The sequence below is a fragment of the Myotis myotis genome, unplaced genomic scaffold (genome assembly GCF_014108235.1).
Source record: "Myotis myotis isolate mMyoMyo1 unplaced genomic scaffold, mMyoMyo1.p scaffold_m19_p_10, whole genome shotgun sequence".
Taxonomy (NCBI): domain Eukaryota; kingdom Metazoa; phylum Chordata; class Mammalia; order Chiroptera; family Vespertilionidae; genus Myotis; species Myotis myotis.
Window position 1 is genome coordinate 55,380,962 of NW_023416314.1, and position 19,516 is coordinate 55,400,477.

General features: G+C 36.1%; 1 protein-coding gene across 12 annotated transcripts in view; it reads left to right on the forward strand.

The window, feature by feature from the left end:
• The window catches only part of PRMT3 (protein arginine methyltransferase 3), a 92,242-nt gene that overhangs the window by 24,882 nt on the left and 47,844 nt on the right, over positions 1–19,516 (forward strand). For 10 of the 12 annotated variants that reach the window (XR_004970461.1, XR_004970454.1, XR_004970457.1 and 7 more), the window contains exons 10-11: positions 4,972–5,071; positions 18,561–18,639. Coding sequence is in view for 5 of the 12 variants with exons in the window: in XM_036325656.1 (XP_036181549.1) it covers positions 4,972–5,071; positions 18,561–18,639 (179 nt within the window). In the remaining 7 variants the exon portion in view is untranslated. Of the gene's footprint in view, positions 1–4,971; positions 5,072–15,962; positions 16,064–18,560; positions 18,640–19,516 lie in introns of all 12 variants that reach the window. The other 2 variants (XM_036325657.1, XM_036325658.1) reach the window with 1 other exon arrangement.

Sequence of the window (19,516 nt, forward strand, 5' to 3'; positions counted from 1 at the left end):
AAATAGAACTCAATGTGATACACAGAAGGAATGAGAAATTGTTTTTTATTCTTGCTGTCATAGTTGGAACTCTGCAGTGAATGATCATTTCAGAAACATAAACTTACCTAAGGATAGCAAAGCCATTCAATCGCCAGATAATTGTACATTTTCACGCTCAGGAAGCAGAGGTAGCTTCTGGTAATATTTTTAGTATTATTTTGGTTGTTTTTCATCAGCTCTGTCATGGACTTGCTCATTCAGACTTTTGAATGTTATTGCAGAGGAGTTTTCGTAAGAAGGTTGATCTATCATGTAGCTGCAATGCAGTATTTTCAATCTCAGTATGACATTAAAGATGAAATATTTTATATTGCCTGTGTCTAGGATACTGTTAGAAATGAAACATTAAGAAAAGCCAAGAGAATATTTTGATCTGTTGTTATGCTTATGTGTCCTTCTTTAGTTTCTAGGATAGGAGCTTTATCTTCTTAATCTTTTTATCCCTAACACCTAGCAAATTGATACATGCTAGATGGTGAGTAAAGGCTTTTTAGAAAAATAAAGTAACAATATAATGATTTAAAGAGTTGTGATATTATATATATGTGTGTGTGTGTGTGTGTGTTTGTGTGTGTATATATATATATATATGTGTATATATATATATATATATATATATGATGGGGAACAAGATACCAAAATATATCAGGATAAAATTCTTTTTTTTTTTTTAATATATTTTATTGATTTTTTTACAGAGAGGAAGGGAGAGAGATAGAGAGTTAGAAACATCGATGAGAGAGAAACATCGATCAGCCACCTCCTGCACATCTCCTACTGGGGATGTGCCCGCAACCCAGGTACATGCCCTTGACCGGAATCGAACCTGGGACCTTTCAGTCTGCAGGCTGATGCTCTATCCACTGAGCCAAACCGGTTTCGGCAAGGATAAAATTCTTAAAGTAAGGGATGTTCCTTTATATTTTGTTTCTAAATTTATTTTTTTAAATATTTTTAATATATTTTTATTAATTTCAGGGAGGAAGGTAGAGGGAGAGAGAGATAGAAATATCAATGATGAGAGAGAATCATTGATTGGCTGCCTCTTGCACGCTCCCCAGTGGGGATTGAGCACGCAACCTGGGCATGTGCCCTTGACCTGAATCGAACCTGGGACCCTTGAGTCCGCAGGTCGACGCTCTATCCACTGAGCCAAACCAGCTAGGGCTTTGTTTCTAAATTTAATAGAAATTACAGAAAAGTCAGTTTAAACTGAACAGAATTTTGAACCACTGATGAGGCTAAAATGACAGAAATATTTTGCTGCTCAGAAGACACAGATTTCTAATGAAGGTTGCCAAGGCACCTTACAGGGAAGCTAAAATCATTTCTTCTCCCACCCTACCAACTCCTTAATGTCCTGTCCACTCAGTGGTCCTGTCTTGGGGGGTCCCATGACTACTTAACTAGTTCAGTGGCTCCCTAGAAGAACTCAGTGACTCAATATAAAGTTGTATTCACAGCTGAGATTTATTACAGCAAAGGATATAGTCCAGGGGCAGCAAGAAAAGGGGAGCCATCACGAAAGAGGTCATGTACAGGCTCCCAAGTAATCCCTCTTTCTCTGTAAGAGTACAGATATACTTTTCTCTGTACCTGTGAATTTCAGAGGTACTTGTAAGATGTCTCTTCCCAAGGAAGTTGGCTTGAGTTTTAGAGTTCATAGTTTTCAAAGGGCTGGTCACATAGGCAGCACATACTTGTTTTGTGACCAGTCGTAGTGTAAATCCATGTCAGATACCAGGTGCACATCAGGAATCTTCATGTTTACTTTAAATATGCTGTCATCCTAGTTTATCTTGGTTCATGGCTTCAGGTATATGGAATAGATAGCACCATTACCCAATAACTGTGTGAATGCCTTAATTCACATTTTTACATTTCCCACCTGAATTAATGCATCTGCATGTAACTGACTCAGTTATTTGTTCTTTGTCTTTGCCTTCCATAGCTCTCTGTCATTCATTCTCTCTAGTGGAGCCAATTTTACTTCCCTACCCAATTCTCCTCCCTTTTAAGTTAAAGAAAGGGGAGATGTTTTTATGTTAAGAAGACATAAGAGGGGATAGAGAAGAACTGACAGTTATCTATGATCTTCTTATGAGATAGGAAAGTGTTGATTTTTCTAACAAATTTACACTAAAAAATTAGTAATTTCTTTGCCTGTTGGATTAGTTAAGAGATTTACTTAAGGTACCTTTTTTTATTGCAATGTCATATTTCTATAGATTAAAGCTATGGTAGTATTTGAGCAGGTGTTTCCAGAGATAGAATTCATTTAGAATGTTTTTATGCTAAAGTAAGGTTTAGTGAGGAGCTGCTTGAGAACAGTAAGTAAAATCTATAGTTTTTTTCATGAATGAGATATTAGATGGTGATTAAGGTAAATAGTCTCATGAAAGAGGTTATCTATGTAAATAATATCTGTATTAAGCTATTTAGTACAGAATTACTGGGAATTATGGCCTTTGTCATTTATTTTCTGTGTATTCCCTGAAATCTTAATCTTTCCCGCTATATTTATATTTGAACAAGTAATTACTGATGCAAATAGGATTATGACTTGTAGGAGACAATAAACAGCCTGAGCAGATGGCCTCTTACAGAGCACATCTTGTTTCTGCATAAGCATTCTGAAGATATTTTTAGGCAATGGGAAAAATTTTCTCTTTTAAGAAGCTTGCTTTTGTTTTCTTTGAAGTGTTTGTAACTGTTAAAGCCTTATTAAATGTTTCAGTCAATAGTATGCAATTGTAGCAATTTTGTCAGAAAGAATTATATGAAATATTCCCTTGAAAAAACTTAAATATGATATAGGCATCCTTTTTTTAACTTTTGTGTGAAATATAACACACATTAAGTGTATGAAACATAAAAATATGTTATAATATTCATAACTAACAAGAACTATAATGAATCTATTTTATTTTAGAATCCCACCCACCTCCATTTCACTATACATAAATCTGACAAGGTTTTTATCCAGAACATGTAAAGAACTCTTTAAAACTAAATAATAATGTTACAACTGAACCGAGTTTTAAAATGGGCAAAAAATTTGCACAAAGACAGTACAGGAAAATGACCATTTAGCATATTAAAAATATGTTTGGTCATTAGGAAAATGCAATGGTGAAATCTCACCATGCAGTTACATTTAAAATATTAATAATGCTAAATGTTGACAAGGATTTGAATAACCATGAATGCACATATATTGTTGGTGGGAATGTAAAATTGTACATGCACTTTTTAAAACAAATTGGCAGTTTCTTTAAAATATTAGTTATACACTGCCATTCGATAGGGCAATTCTACTTGCACACAAATATTTATAGCAGCTTTATTCTTTATAGCTCAAAGCTGGAGACAGTCCAGAATTCCATTCACAGTGGTGTGGATAAATAAAATTGTATTTTATCATGCAGTGACATACTACTCACCAATAACAAAGAATGAGCTACTTATATACACAAAAATATGTATGAATCTAAAAGGTATGCCTGTTGAAAGAAACCAGACACAAAAGGATACATTCAGTATGATTCCATTGATATGAAACTCCTCAAAATACAAAACTAAGATATAATGGAAGGGAAGAAAATCGGTAGTTGCCTGTAGATAGGAAGATTTTCTGGGAAGGAGCACCTATGAATCTTTTTGAGGAGATAGAAATGTTCTATATATTGATGATGATGGAGGCCACCCAAGTATCTCAGTTTTAAAATTCAACAAAATTTACCCTTACAATGAATGTATTTTATGTTAAAAATACCTCAATGAAGTTGAGATGGGAAATTCCTTTTTGTTAGCAGGAAAAAGAATCCTTTATAATTGACATATACGTCCTTTGATGATTAAGAATTTATTTAACTAGTTATCAATTTAGTAGCTTGCTTTTAGCATTTTGATATGATCTCTTTAACTCCGTTACTTATTTCATATTACAAAAGAGAGGGTGAAAAGTCTGTGCTAATATTATGATCAAACATGTAAAAATACCAAATGAATGTCATTGGACAAAATTAATTTATGATTGGAGCACAATTTCAAGTTTTATACAGCATACATCACATTGTTATTATGATGATATCATTACCATTATGTAGTGCTTGAAGATATATATAGCTTTCAGAAATATTTGGTTCTCATAGTAAGTCGTGACATGGATAGGCAGGTATCATTATTCTCTTTTACACATGAGCACATAGGCTCTGTGAGGTTATTATAATTCGCTGAAGATCACTTAGCTGACAAGTGCTAGAGAATCTGGGATTCAAAGTAAGGGCTTCTGGCTTCTAATTCTCTCTTCAATATGACACACTTCCCTTTAAAACATACTTTTGTTGGCTAGTCAGTCTGTCTCCACCCCTCCCTTAAACAAAAGACCTAGTAACTTTATTGACATATATTCTCGATAAAATTAGAATTTCTTTTCAGGATGAAGTTTTTTTTAAGTCCTCACCCAAGGATATGTTTTTATTGATTTTTAGAAAGAGAAGAAGGGAGAGGAGAGAGAGAGAGAGAGAGAGAGAGAGAGAGAGAGAGAGAGAGAGAGAGATATCAAGGCATCAATCGGTTGCCTCCCATACCACCAGAAAGCTAGGTATGTGCCTTGACCATGTGCCCTGACTGGAAATCAAACCCACAACCTCTTGGTGTAGGGGACAACGCTCCAACCAACTGAGGCACCCGGCCAGGGCTCAGGATGAAGTTTTAAATATTGGTTCACTGTATTGCATTATTAACTAACAATAATCCTGGGCATTCATGAAGTGACCAAAAAGTAATTATATGCCCAGGAAATAAACTTTGAATATACTTTCAGTTCCACAAAATAATTTGAAAAGTTGTCAAGAAATTATGTAATTTAACTAGTTTTCAGAATCTGTTTAACATACTAATTTAATTCATTATGGTAATTTTCAGACTAAATAAACTTGAAGATACTATCATACTAATTAAAGGAAAGATTGAAGAAGTTCATCTTCCTGTAGAAAAAGTGGATGTTATTATATCTGAGTGGATGGTAAGTATCGGTAGAAAAAGTGCTTTTATTGGTTTAAAAAACCCCAGTAAGATAGCAGTTTTCTGCATTTAATTTTATTTGATAAATGGTAGAATGGTGGCATTATTTTAAAAGCAGCTGTAATTTTTCTGTGGTACTTGATTCTGAAATAGCCCTTATTTACTGGCCATTCATAATCTTTTTTGAAAAAGCATAAATCAACTTTTTTTTTCTTTTTAAAGTCATAATAAAGAATTACTGTATTATTTTTCTACTTTCTAAGTTTTAGAGACCTAAATATGTTTGTGTAAAAGACTCCAAATACTAATAAGGACTTATTATAATTTACTTTTGAAATAAGTCAAAGCAGAATATTTATTTTTAAATGTGTAAAGTAAAACTAATGTTATTTGACAACTGATTTGACTTATTGATATGCCAATTCGACAAAGATAAGGTATATAGTATTTCTACATAGATAAAATTTTAATCATTTAGACAGTTTTAAACTTTTGTAAAAAACCATATTTGAGCCCTCGCCAGTTTGGCTCAGTGGATAGAACATTGGCCTGCAGACTGCAGGGTCCCAGGTTCAATTTTGGCCAAAGGCACATGCCTGGGTTGTGGGCTCAATCCCCAATGGGGGGATGTGCAGGAGGCAGCCGATCAATGATTCTCTCTCATCATTGATGTTTCTCTCTCTCCCTCTCCCCTCCTCTCTGAAATCAATAAAAGAAATATATTTAGAAAAAACAAAACAGCCCTAGCCAGTTTGGCTCAGTGGATAAGAGCGTTGGCCTGCGGAGTGAAGGGTCCCAGGTTCAGTTCTGGACAAGGGCACATGCCTAGGTTACAGGCTTGATCCCCAGTAGTGGGGTGCAGGAGGCAGCCAATCAATGATTCTCTCTCATCATTGATGTTTCTATCCCTCTCCCTTCCTCTCTAATATCAATAAAAATATGTTTTTAAAAAAAGACGCACACAATAACCAACAACTGTATTTGATACATATATTTTCATTAAATGAATTTATCAAAAAAATTAAAAATAATCTGTTTTATTTTATAATTATGGATAAGGGGCCTGTGGACTCAGTCTCCTCTCTCCTGCCCATCCTCCCCGCCGCCCTGCCAAAAAAAAAATTACACCACCACCATCTCCTGCCAGCACTACCACCAAGAAGCCGTTCCTCATTACCGCTGAAAATTTTGAATAAACATAATTTTAGCCAAATAGCTGGAGTTTCAGGGAGATTTTGAAATGTTCAGATTTAATGTAGTGTTAAGTTCCAATCTGGAGCCAGTGACAGTCATCATTGCTACTCTTTTGTACATGAAACAGTGTGTTGATTTTTTAATGCCTCTTAACCTCCTTTATAGTTTCTAATGTTTTGACTTTCTGGGCTGCACTCTGGATAATTTTTTTTCATTTTAGTCCACCAATTTACTAATTCTTTCTGAAGTTATTTCTTTTTTTCTTTAAAAAAAAAAAATTTATTGATTTCAGAGAGGAAGGCAGAGTGAGAGAGAGAAACATCAATGATGAGAGACAATCATTGATTGGCTGCCTCCTGCATGCCCCCCACTGGGGATTGAGCCCTCAACCTGGGCATGTGCCCTTGTCTAGAATTGAACCTGGGACACTTCAGTCCGCAGGCTGACACTCTATCCACTGACCCCAACCAGCTAGGGCTCTAAAGTTATTTCTAATAATTAGTTAAACTCATCCATTGAGTTTTTTATTTCAATTTCGTTTTAGGAATTTTTTTGGTTCTTTTAAAATTTTGCTCGCTTATTATTATTATCTTCAAGCTTCTTTTCATTTAATGAATCATAACATACTTATTTTACATTTTGTGTTTTTGATTGCAGTATTGGACATAGGACTGCTTTTGCTATTGTTTCTGTTGCCCCTCACTCATGGTGCTTTGTTCTTGTGTATTTTGAGTGTTTAGTACTCTTTAATGTTATGCTATCTATTTTCCAAGGAAATTATCTGTGGAAAATTTTTTGATGCCTGGGTTTTACCTTAAATGATTTGCACTCCCCCCCCCCCCCCCCCCATATTGCCATGTACCTGGGATAATGAATGATACAGTAAAGGCAAATGCCGGAAGCCGGTCCATCCTTGCTGCTTGACACAGTCGCTGCAGGAAAGAAACATCTGCACAGCATATGTTTCAAGGGACCTGGCGTATATAGCATACTGTTCTTAATATGTTTGCTCCCCTTAGCGCTGTGTGTTTTAACCAAGGTCACCTCTCCGAGAAAGGTTGTTTCCCCAGGTAGGAATTTTTCCCTGGAGTCAGGGAGGGGATGAAACTCCTTAACTAAGTGCCAGGCGGGTAGTTAATCACTACAAACAATCATGCTTAAGCTACATAATCTTTACTCCCTGGAATGGAGATAAGAAACACCCTAACCTTTGTAATAGAAATTGACAGGATTAAAATCAACTGGTATAAATACGGATGTAACAAGACAATAAACAGCAGAACTTCGCTGGAGATCCAGACCAGAACTTGGCTGGAGATCCTGGCTAGGCTGCTGATCAACTGAACACTGTCTCCGTGTCCTTCCTTCTTCGCCGACTCCGTCTACACCTTTGGGGACCCCTGGACCTGCTGGGGTTGGACCCCGGCAGGCAAAGCCATTGCATTTAATTTTAATATTATAAAAACAGTTGACTAAGGAACATTTTTAATGTAAAAAAATATAGAATGAATGTTTCAATGCACTTCATGCACTCATCATCTAACTTATTAGCATTTGCCCTTTTTTTGTTGTTTTATCTGTCTCCATGCTATTACCCTTTTCTTGCTATCTCTAACCAATAAGGACTTTTAAAATACATATATTCCTTATGCTATTGTGAAGCCTAACAAAATTATCAGTGTAGCCACAATTCCATGTTACATGAAAAATTCCTTAATATCTAGTATGTGTTCACATTTCCCTGATTGTTTCATGAATTTTATTTTGTTTTTACACTTCATTTTTTTGAATCAGGGTCTGAGTTAGGTCCACATATTGCATTTGATTATCTGTTTTATAAATTTTTATTTCAATTAAGCTTTTATTTGAGATAATTATAGATTATCACACGCAATTATAAGAAATAATACAGAGATCGCTTATACTCTTTACTCGTTTCTGTCAATGAGAATATCTTGAAAAATTATTACACAGTAGAGCAACCAGGATCTTAATATTGATACCATTGAGAAACAGAACAGTTCCATCCCTATAACGATCCCACCTGTTGTCCTTTTATGGCCACACCACCTACCTCTTCCAGTTCTCACCTTCATCTCTGGCAACCAGTAATCTGTTCTCAATTTCTATAATTTTGTCACGTAAAGAATGTGGTACAAAAGGAATCATGTATTATGTGAACTTTTGGGATTGGCTTTTTAAAATTAATATAATTCCTTGGAGATTCATCCAAATTATGGTACCTATCAATAGTATGTTCCTTATTTCTGAGTAGTATTCCATGATATGGATGCACCATGGCTTAACCATTTGACTTTTGAAGGATATCCAGTTTGGGGTTTTGTCTCCTGTTTTCCTATGTTCATTCACTAGGTTTAGCAAATGCTCTCAAGGTGAAAGCCAGCTTACTGATGCATCTAACAAGATGTTCTTTTTATTTCTTCTATCATATTTGTTGTACTTAGAGGATTATTAGCTCTTGAAATGCATTGTTGCTGGAAATGGAATGAGACCTTGTTCTTAAATTCTGAATCAGACTGTTAATGTTGTTCATCTTTTCTGTAGCCTTAAAAGTATATAATTTATAAGCATTATAGAATCACTCTGTTATATGTGGGTACCTTAACATCATTTTCTTTAATAAAGTGCTATCTAATAATGTAATGGTATTTTTAAGAGAATATCCGGTTATAATTAATGATTTTTATCAACCACCGTGGAGGTTGGGAATCCTACCTAATAAAGAGGGAATATGCTAATTGACCCTTACACCATTGCAAAGGTGGCACCCACAGTCGATTAGGAGGGAATATGCTAATTGACTGACCCGCCCTCAAAGATTGCAGTGCCCACAGCCACAAGATGGCCGGCAGGGGAGGGCAGTTGGGGGTGACCAGGCCTGCAGGGAAGGGCAGTTGTGGGCGACCGGGCCGGCAGGGGAGGGCAGTTGTGGGCGACCGGGCTGGCAGGGGAGGGCAGTTGTGGGCGACCGGGCTGGCAGGGGAGGGCAGTTCAGGGCGATCGAGCCGGCAGGGGAGCAGTTAGGCATTGATCAGCCTGCAGGCAGAAGTGGTTAGGGGCAGTCAGGCAGGCAGGCAGGCGAGCGGTTGGGAGCCAGCAGTCACAGATTGGAGAGGGTGAAGGCTGGGCTGAAGGACTGCCCCCCCCCCCCCCAGTGCACGAATTTCGTACACTGGGCCTCTAGTCCAATATAATGAAAGCCTAATATGCTAAGTGTTTGACCATTCATTTCACTGTTCGAACAGTCACTATGATGCGCACTGACCACCAGGGGGCAGACGCTCTGACCAGTAGGTTAGTTTGCTACTGGGGTCCAGCTGATTGGCCCTGGAGCCCTCCCGTGGCCCCTCTCCAGCTGGCCCCTGTCTCCCCGATTGGGACTGGGCTAGACGGGCCGGACATGCCCTGGATGAATCTGTGCGCCAGGCTAGTTGTTTTAGAAAAACAGATTCATCTTCTACCCTTGTCCTTGGGAACTGATTCTGTGATTCTGGAGTAAGGTCCACATGTACATTTGGAAAGATCTCCAGGTGATTTACTTTTTCTTTTTTGTAAACTTGCTGATTGGACAGTTAGCTTTGGGGAAAAGGGCTAATTTGACTGGTCAGTCTTTTGTTGATTAAGTGAGCCATCTAGTGGAGGAACGACTTAAACTAATAAATGTGTTTCAAACTCTTCGAAGAATATGCAGAGGAAATTAGCTCTTGTTCTGAGTTATGTTCTCCACAAGTCCATGCCATTGAAAAATGAGAACTGTATGTTGTAAGGGATGAGAGGAGGAAAAGGAAGTAATCATGCAGGACAATAGCAAGTGCACAGAATAGGCTCTTAATAAGTGGTAGTTATTACCATTATTCTCATTTTTCTTGCATTGAAGCTAGTGATTAGTGAAATAATAATGAAGTAGGAGCTGCTCTGACAAATATTTGTGATATATATATAAAATTTGGTTTTGGACTATGTAATAATACGTATAAGTTACAAATTTTGCCCCTTCCTACCACTCAGGACCTACCTTGAATCTGCCAATAAAGTCGGTTACTAGTTTCTAGTGTATCCTACCTGAAATATTTTAATCTATTTTAAATATGTATGTGTCGTCCCACCCTTTGGGACACTCATTCATTTAACAAATATTGTGTGGCTGCTATTTGCTGGGCATTGCCCTAGGCAGGATAAAGCAGTGAACAAAACAGGTTACAAACCCCACCCTTATATTTAGTGCAGGTAAGCATACTCTACATATTTTTCTTCTATACCTTGTTTTTTCCACCACTCTTAAACCTTCAGGTTTCCCTTTATGACGGCTATAGCAACATCCCACAATTGTTTTTATTAAATGCAAAATATTACCCTAGTGATTTCTGCTTTAATCCACAAATTATTTGGAAGCATGTTGTTTAATTTTAGGTTTTTGGAAATTTTTTATATATCTTTCTGTTACTGATTTCTAGTTTGATTTGGTTGATATCATAGGTCATACTATATATGTTATCATTCCATTAAATGTGTTCAGATTTGTTTTTTGGCTCAGCATATGATGTCTCATTGAATGTTCCACATTCACTTAGAATATAAATGTGTATTCTGCAATCCTTCGGTGAAATGTTATATAATTGTCCATTGGATCATTTAGTCTTTTAAATATTTATTGTTTGCTTGTTTTACTAAGTACTAAAAGAATAATAATGCAGTTTCTACCTATAGGAATTGTTTGCTTCCCTTTTCAATAGTCAGTTTTTGCATCAGATTTTTTAAAAAATTTTTTAAATTAATTTCAGAGAGGAAGGGAGAGGGAGAGAGAGACAGAAACATCAATGATGATAGAGAATCATTGATTGGCTGCCTCTTGCATGCCCCCTACTGGAGATTGAGCCTGCAACCTAGGCATGTGCCTTGATCAGGAATCAAACCATGACTAGGTCCTGGTTCATAGGTCAAAGCTTAACCATTGAGCCACACTGGCCAGGCACATCGGATATTTTTATGTGTTTTAGGGTTGTTATCTAATCTTGATTAAGCTTGGCTTCTTTTTTATTCTGAGGTATTGTGTTTTTTCCGAGATAATATTTTTGGCCCTTTAGTCTACTTTATCATTTTTCTAATTAATTGTGTACTAGAATTGTGTACTATTCTAAGCATTTATAAACAGATATGAATGTGTTCTGTTTACATTATTGCATACATATATAACTAGGCATATAACTCTTCCTTTTAATAACCTATTTTTGCATAATTACTTTTAAAACTCATGTAGCTTCATTATATTTCTGATGAAGTGATTAGCATCAGTACATTTTAAAATGAAAGCATCAAATTATAGACTGGGGAAATCACTAAAAATCTTTGCAATTCAGGTGTTCAATATCTAAGGCTATTATAAATATAATAGTGAAATAAAAAGAGGTAACTTTACATCCTTATAAAATCTGAGATCAGACAAGATCAGACACATCCTGTAAAATTTTAAGTTTTGTACATTTTTAGCTAATAGCACTGTAGATGGGAGAAAATGCTTATCTAATTACTTCTTTGGATATCTCTGGAGCAGTGGTTCTCCATGGAGGGAGGCTGTCCAATTTTGCGCTCCTGTGGTTATTTGAGCAGTAGAAAATGTCTGGAAACATCTTAGGTTACAATGGGGGAAGGAAAGGGTAGCAACAGGAGGAGAGTACTGCTGGCCTCTAGCAGGTAAAGCCAGGGATGCTGCTGAACATCTTACAATGTACAGAACAGTCCCCACAATAACGTATTATGTGACCCCAAATGTCAATAGTGCCAGGATTGAGAAACCCTGCTTTAAAGATCTAATTTCTATGCATTGTTAATAACAGCCTTCAATTTAGATGATATTATAAAGGCTACCTAACCTAATCTTGGGCGTCAAAGAACACTTTCCTTGAAAGGTGAAATCATTATAGTATTTTTTGTCACATGGATGTGCAATTGAATTGATGTTCTGCATTAATTTTGTAAAACACCTGTTAGATTCTTATGGCTACCTTAAACATTAAAATTTAATAAGTTACCTTCAGTATGCTGTTCCTGTTTTGTCCTATCAGTTGGGTTATGCATTTACCAAGAGCTTATTGCATTGTTTACCTGCTTATTTATGTAAAATCAGCTAATACTAACATAAATATTGAACAGGATTGTAAAAAATGTTGAATAAAATAATCAGTAAAACAAATTCTGAAAAAGTAGGTGTGGGAGGGTGAGAGTTATTAAATTCAGGGACTCTTCACTTGGCAAATGGCCTCAAATTCTTTTTCTATTATTTTTTTACTTTTTATCTAATTTATTGGGGTGACATTGGTTAATAAGTCTTTTTCTATTTTAAAATAACCCAAACTGGAAATTATTTACAATTCATTTTGAGTGAGGTTTATTATGCAAGGAAGATGGTGAGGATTCCAAACAGTTGATCCATGCTCAGAGGGTACTGTTAAACAAATTTGCATTTATATATTTTTACTTAAAGTATACTGTTTTCCACTAACAAATGACTAGTAGTCCTAATTAAATTGGATAAAATTCTATCTACAGTAAGTCTTATAGAATTTATAATAATATTGGAAAAAATGTTACCGAATATTGATTATACTTCAGAAACATACTAAGAATTAGGAATTAGATTTTGTAGGCTTGTTTATTTATTGGAAGTAATCTTTTATTTTTATCTTTAAGTTGAGATTATTGACTATTTGTTACTAAACTTTCTACAGATTCACTCTTCATTGTACCTGTGCTTCTCCCTTGCCTTGCTCTTTTAAATAGTTAATTCTACCTAAGGGTATATCAGTAATTCAGTTATTTGAATGGGAAAAAATTAAGACAACAAAAGAAACTTATTCTGAAGATATCACAAGTTTCGTTTATTACGAGAAGATATGAACTGGGAAATAAGGTTCTCATTTTAATGACTAATGTTAATGTTTTTAGCTCAGATTTAATCAATGTATTCCTTTTTTAGTAATTAATTTTTTTAAGTGTAAATGCAAACTTTAATTTTGAAAAGTAAATGTCAGTTTGGACAGAAGAATGCCCCATGAGCATTATGGGAGAAAATACCAACTATAATTCTCTTCCAGATGGCACCCCTACAGGTGAAGCAGCAGCCTGTGAAATTACAGTCTTGAGCAGGGCATTTGGAGCAAAGCCTTCTGGTATCAGTAATGAATGACTTGGTCAGAACCAAGGACAATTCCCAGGAAATTAAAGGCTATACTGTCACGGAGGGAGCCTATAGTAAAATGAAGTTTAGCAAAGTGGAAAGTTGAGAGAAAGGACAATAACCATTAACAATATTATATGAATCTTCTCATCTGTTAATATTTTTAATTAGGTATATTAATTTAGCTCACAAATATCATATATTGATTCTACATATATTCTGGTACTTCAATTGATTTTCCTAAATTGATAATTTTTACAATAAAATGGTGGTAATAGTTGCCAACTAAACTATCAATTTGAAATACTATGAATCATACATCTACTGTAAATTCAATTCTTGTTTAATATGCTCTATGGGAAATTTTTTATTTCAGAACATTTGAGTACTTAATTATAACTAGTACAATGCACATACTAAATCTCATTTTCAATCCAGCAAATCAATTTAAGAAGCAACATAAAATAATGATTCAGAACTTGGCCTGTGTTTTTACACCACGGTTCACATCCTGGCTGATTCAGCTGTTTCCATGATTATGAGCTGTTTTTTAAGTCCTCTTATTTTAAGTTGTAATTTAACATTTTTAAGCTTTGTTTTCTTATCAGTTAAATGGAAATAATAATGTGCTTTAGGGAAGAATTAAATAAGATGATTCATATAAAGACATTTAACATAATGAACTTTAACAGTCATCACCACTATTATTTGAAATTTTTAATTTTAGAAAGCAAAACACATACTTTCTAGAGGAAAGTATCGTGTTTTTTGTTTGTTTTTAAAATATTTTTTTATTGATTTCAGAGAGGAAGGGAGAGGGAGAGGGAGAGAGAAATAGAAACATCAGTGATGAGAGAGAATCATTAATCAGCTGCCTCCTGCATGCCCCCTACTGGGGAACAAGCCCGCAACCTGGCATGTGCCCTGACCAGGAATTGAATTGTGACCTCCTGGTTCATAGGTCAATGCTCAACCATTGACCAACACCCACCAGACAAAAGTTTGGTTTTTTTTTAAAGATTTCTATTGATTTCAGAGAAGAAGGGGGGGGGGGGGAGAGAGAGAGAGAGAGAGAGAGAGAGAGAGAGAGAGAAACATCAACGATGAGAGAGAATCATTGATCGGCTGCCTGTATGCCCCACACTGGAGGTTGAGCCCACAACCCGGGCATGTGCCCTGACCGGGAATTGAACAGTGACCTCCTGGTTCATAGGTCGACGCTCAACCACTGAGCCATGCCGACCAGGCAGTATTTTTTAATTATACACCAGTGAAGAGCAAAAATGATAAAAAAAAAAAATGGGAAAAGACTTGCTGTGTCCTTCTTCTATATAGCTTAGTCTAGTTCTACCTTCTAGTAGTTGACTCCCATATAGTGACTTCCACCGAATTAAAGAGCTCTGTGATATGGTCTGTGTGTTAACTCTGTGCCAGGCACTGTGCTGAATGCTTTCTTTACATATATCAGGAAGAGCATTTGATCATTTACTTTCATAAATTCTCTGACCCTATTGTGTTGGCTGATTCTAAAAAATGAGAAGCAAAGACATGGCATTTATGAAAAGGTATTTTTGGTGCCAGGGATGATGATTCCTTTCTTTTGTTTGTTTGCAGTCTATCTCACTATTGAGTTTAGCAGCATTGGGAATTGAATCTTAAGGCCACTGTTTTGTAAGAGATGCTAAAAATTGTCCAGTGTTATTTTTCCATCAACATGACTTAAAATAAGTTACTTAACCTCTCTAGGACTGATTTCTCTCATCTGAAAATTAGGTTGTTTTAAATAGTTAGAACTTTAGAAACCATCTCTAATATTATCTTATCAGGATTCTAATCTTAGCTAAGGTAATCATGAAGGGGTAAGTAGGAAAATGCCTATTGGTTTTTATGTTATTAAATGAAAGCAAATGGATGGGAAAGTCTTAATTTATAAATACCAGTTCAGAGTACTAAGTAAAATTGATTTTTTAGCCCAGGGGAGGGGAAAAATCCCTGGATTATCTTTTTAAGAAGAATCTTGGAATTGTCTCTAATGTGTCCAATTGATCAAGTTGTTTTGATAGGGTTTTAAAAATTTTATTAATTTTAAATAATTTTTTAGCAGATGTATCTATAGATATATATATTACTACATATTTTGGTGTGTATATACATACACATAGTCTTGGCTGATGTGAAAAAAGAAGTGACACAAGAAAATGTGTTCTGATTAACTCCTGGGGAAAAAGGAATTTTACTTCTTACTCTGGATTGTAATATAAGACTCTTCACTAAATAAATGTTAATACATCAATCTGGACAGTCTGGTAAACCTTTATTCTCTAATATTAAACATAATTTCAGAATTCTGATTAGCCTTTACAAATATGTTTTTTACATAGCTCTTAATTTTTTTCATCTGGGCTAGTAAAATTTATTGTTCTAAACCTTTTACATGTATGAACATTTTAATCTTCACAACAGCTATATGAAATACAATGTCATTGTCACTGTCACTTTACAGATGAAGAAACTGAGGCATAATGATGTTAACTTAGCCAATAGAAAAAGGGGCTCATCTGGGATTAAATCCAGGAATCCATCCTCTCAACCACTATACCATTGGTATTGACCATAATATCAATTTAAAATACAGTGTAATTTAATCTCTGATGAATGGCTAATAATATCTTTATCTTAAATGCGATAAAGGAACGTGTTGCTAGAAGGATGTACTTTAACCTGTTGATTAAAGACTTTTTTTTTGGTTTGTAATACATGAAAGTAAGATGGTATTTGAGCATATGGAAGCAAAATACTTAGATTTAGCTAACTGCTTTGAAAGAGTAATACTAGAAACAGTTTTGACACAGTGCCAAATCAGTAACAGTTTTTAATACCCCCTTCCAAAAATGATTGGCATATCATGAGTACTTAATTTGTACCAAAATGTGAATTTATTTTATTTTTTCTTTAAACCTTCAGCACTCTTACAAATAGGAACCATTTTTTTTTTCAGCCTATTAACATGTTTTATCAGCTGATCTTTTCCTTGTAGGGCAAATGGATGCCTCTTCTTTTGTTGTTTTGTTGTTGTTGTTATAAATCCTTACTTCAGGATGTGTTTTTTTCCCCCCCATTGATTTCTAGAAAGAGTGGAAGGGGGAGAGAGAGAGAGAGAGAGAGAGAGAGAGAAAGAAACATTGATAGGAGAGAGATATATGGATTGGTTGCCTCCCCAGGTACCCCAGTAAGGGAACCTGCAACTAAGGTAATATGTTCTTGACTGGAATCGAACCCACAACCCTTTGATCTGAAGGCTGACTAACCACTGAGCAAAAATCGCCAGGGTGATGCCTCCTCTTTTAATAATTTCTTAGCATAAATTATTATTCACCTTAGTCAGTTGATGAATGCTTATTTATTAGCATTTGTGTGCATAGATCTGTATGTCATGTCAGATTGATAAAGATTTATTTGAATTCCAAAAATCTCTTATGCTTTGAATACACAAATGATGTTAAAGGGGAACTAACTTGTAAGAGTTAGACATATTACTGAAGAAATCTATCTAGAGAAAGACTTTCCACCAAATCCTTAATTTTCCTAATGTAAATAGATTGGTAAAAGCTTTGTTGCAAAATCTTTCTTTTGTAGGCAATTATTTTCTTATCAATGAATTAGTGTGTTGGGGGTAAATGCCAAAATAGAGTTGCTAGCGGCAATTTAATTAGCTTCCTTCATAAGTGATTCAAGCATGAGAGCTGTATTTTCTGTAATTTAAATGTGCGGTTAATCTCTTGGGAAGATTATCCATTCGGATTTGCATTTTCTTGTTCTAGAGAAACCATTAAAAAAAACTTTATTGTTGTTAAAGGCAGTTGTATTTATCCTGTCAAACAGTTATTTGTACACAAAGCAAATGAGTGAGAACAGTTTTTGAGTTAGAATGCTAACATCAGGGTAAAATTCATATTGGTTCACCCTAACCAATAGATGTAGTATGTGCTAAGCTCTGCACCGAGCACTTAATTTTCCTTGCTTATCAGGGCTGTTGGCGGATGGGCCCCTAGAAGGAGAAAGACTAACTGAAACTGGCATTAACCTCTCACTTATGATTACTTTGTCATTTATTTAATAAACCATAGCATACTGTTAGAATGCACTGTGCTTGTGACACCAGTAGGGACAAGTTATCTTTTCTTTTGACCTATGGTTTTCCTATCTTGGCAGAGGATTCATTACTGTTCTCTAAAATCTGGAGTGTATTGGGGCTGTGTTTCAAACAACACTAGCTGTGCAAGGTGTTGATAGTTGTTAAATAGAAAAAAAGAGGTGTCTAGTCAAAGAGTGGTTAAAATATGTTCCTCAGTGCTCTTTACCTTAACACTTCTTAGAACTCTTATTGTGCCAATGTGCACTATGAATCCCTAGCATCTGGTCTTTCTCAAATCTCTTGTATTAAAGCCAACTCTCCCCGCCCCCGCCCCCCCCCCCCTTTTTTTTTTAGCCAAAGAGAAAGTCACTGGGGCATGAAAACTGTTTGGAAAATGATGTTCTAGACCAGGACAGATCAACCAGGATATATCATCTGGGGCCAAATAGTTCTTTGTTATGGGGGCTTTTCAGTGCATTATAGGATGCTCATCAGCATCCTTGGCTATCTCTACCAGTTGCCAGTAGCATCCCTCCACCCCATCCCCATTTGTGACAATCAAAATGCATCCAGACGTCCCCCGAGAGCAAAATCTTAAGAACCACTCTAGATTAATTTTGCAATATTCTGGAGAGTTACAGGTGTTGTCAACAATTTCCATCTGAAACATTTCTTTAATGAGAAAGAAACAATAGTCTAGAAAGTAGAAGCTCAGATAAAAAATGGTTCAGTAGATTCTACCGTAATAAATTTTCTGGATTCACTTTATACCCTGGCCTGGTTTTCTACAATTATTATGTAGAGAACTTATTACAAAAAATAATTTCAAACTTTGCAGAATATTTTGTGGCATAGACAAAGTATATATATTTTTATTAAAAGAGTAGGCAGATATTTAAACTGATCTTTCTGTAAGGATATTACACATTTCCAAACTCAATTTTTTTTTTTTTCTGTTTTCTGCAGGGTTATTTTCTTCTTTTCGAATCTATGTTAGATTCTGTTCTTTATGCAAAGAACAAATACTTGACAAAAGGAGGATCAGGTAAGTATAAAATTCTAGTTTTAATAACCTATTTTAGTCTGACAGAACCAAAAGAACTTTTAGATTTCAAATAAACTATGCGTGACTGAGAAAGTTCCCAATAGAGATTAAAGATGTTTCCATTAGATGAAGCTATAAGACATTTGTTCAGTATACTGTTGATAGTAGAATATTATATAAGACTAGAGGTCCGGTGTACGAAATTCGTGCACGGGGGTGGGGTGTCCTCAGCCCGGCCTGCACCCTCTCCAATCTGGGACCCTTCGGAGGATGTCCGACTGCCGGTTTAGGCCCGATCCGCAGTCAGACATCCCTCTTGCAATCTGGAACCTCTGGCTCCTAACCACTCACCTGCCTGCCTGCCTGATCACCCCTAACCTCTCTGCCTGCCTGCCTGATCCCCCCCTAACTGCCTCTGCCTGCTGGCCTGATCGCCCCTAACTTGCTCCTCCACCAGCCGGATCGCCCCTAACTGCCTGTGCCTTGGCCCCCAGCCTAAGCCATAGTCTGGCCTCCCTCTGCGGGAGGCGACCTGGTGGATCAGGGGAAGGCGCTGCCCCCATGACCCCACTGCTGCTGCCACTGCCTGCCTGAGCCTGGGCCCACGCAGCCTCCGTGGCTGCCTGAGCTTTGGCCCTTGCAGCTGCTGCAGCTTTGTCCGGAAGGATGTCCAGAAGGTTGTCTGGAAGATGTTCGCCTAATTAGCATATTACCCTTTTATTAGTATAGATATGCAGGACTCAAAGTTAATGATATTCTCAAGAACACTCTTTTGTAAAAACATTAAGGACTAGATTTTGAAGTTCTTTGATTCTCAAGTCAAAATGTCACAAAGTTTATTATTTTTAATCTTTATGACATTTAGTTTTCTTTTTTC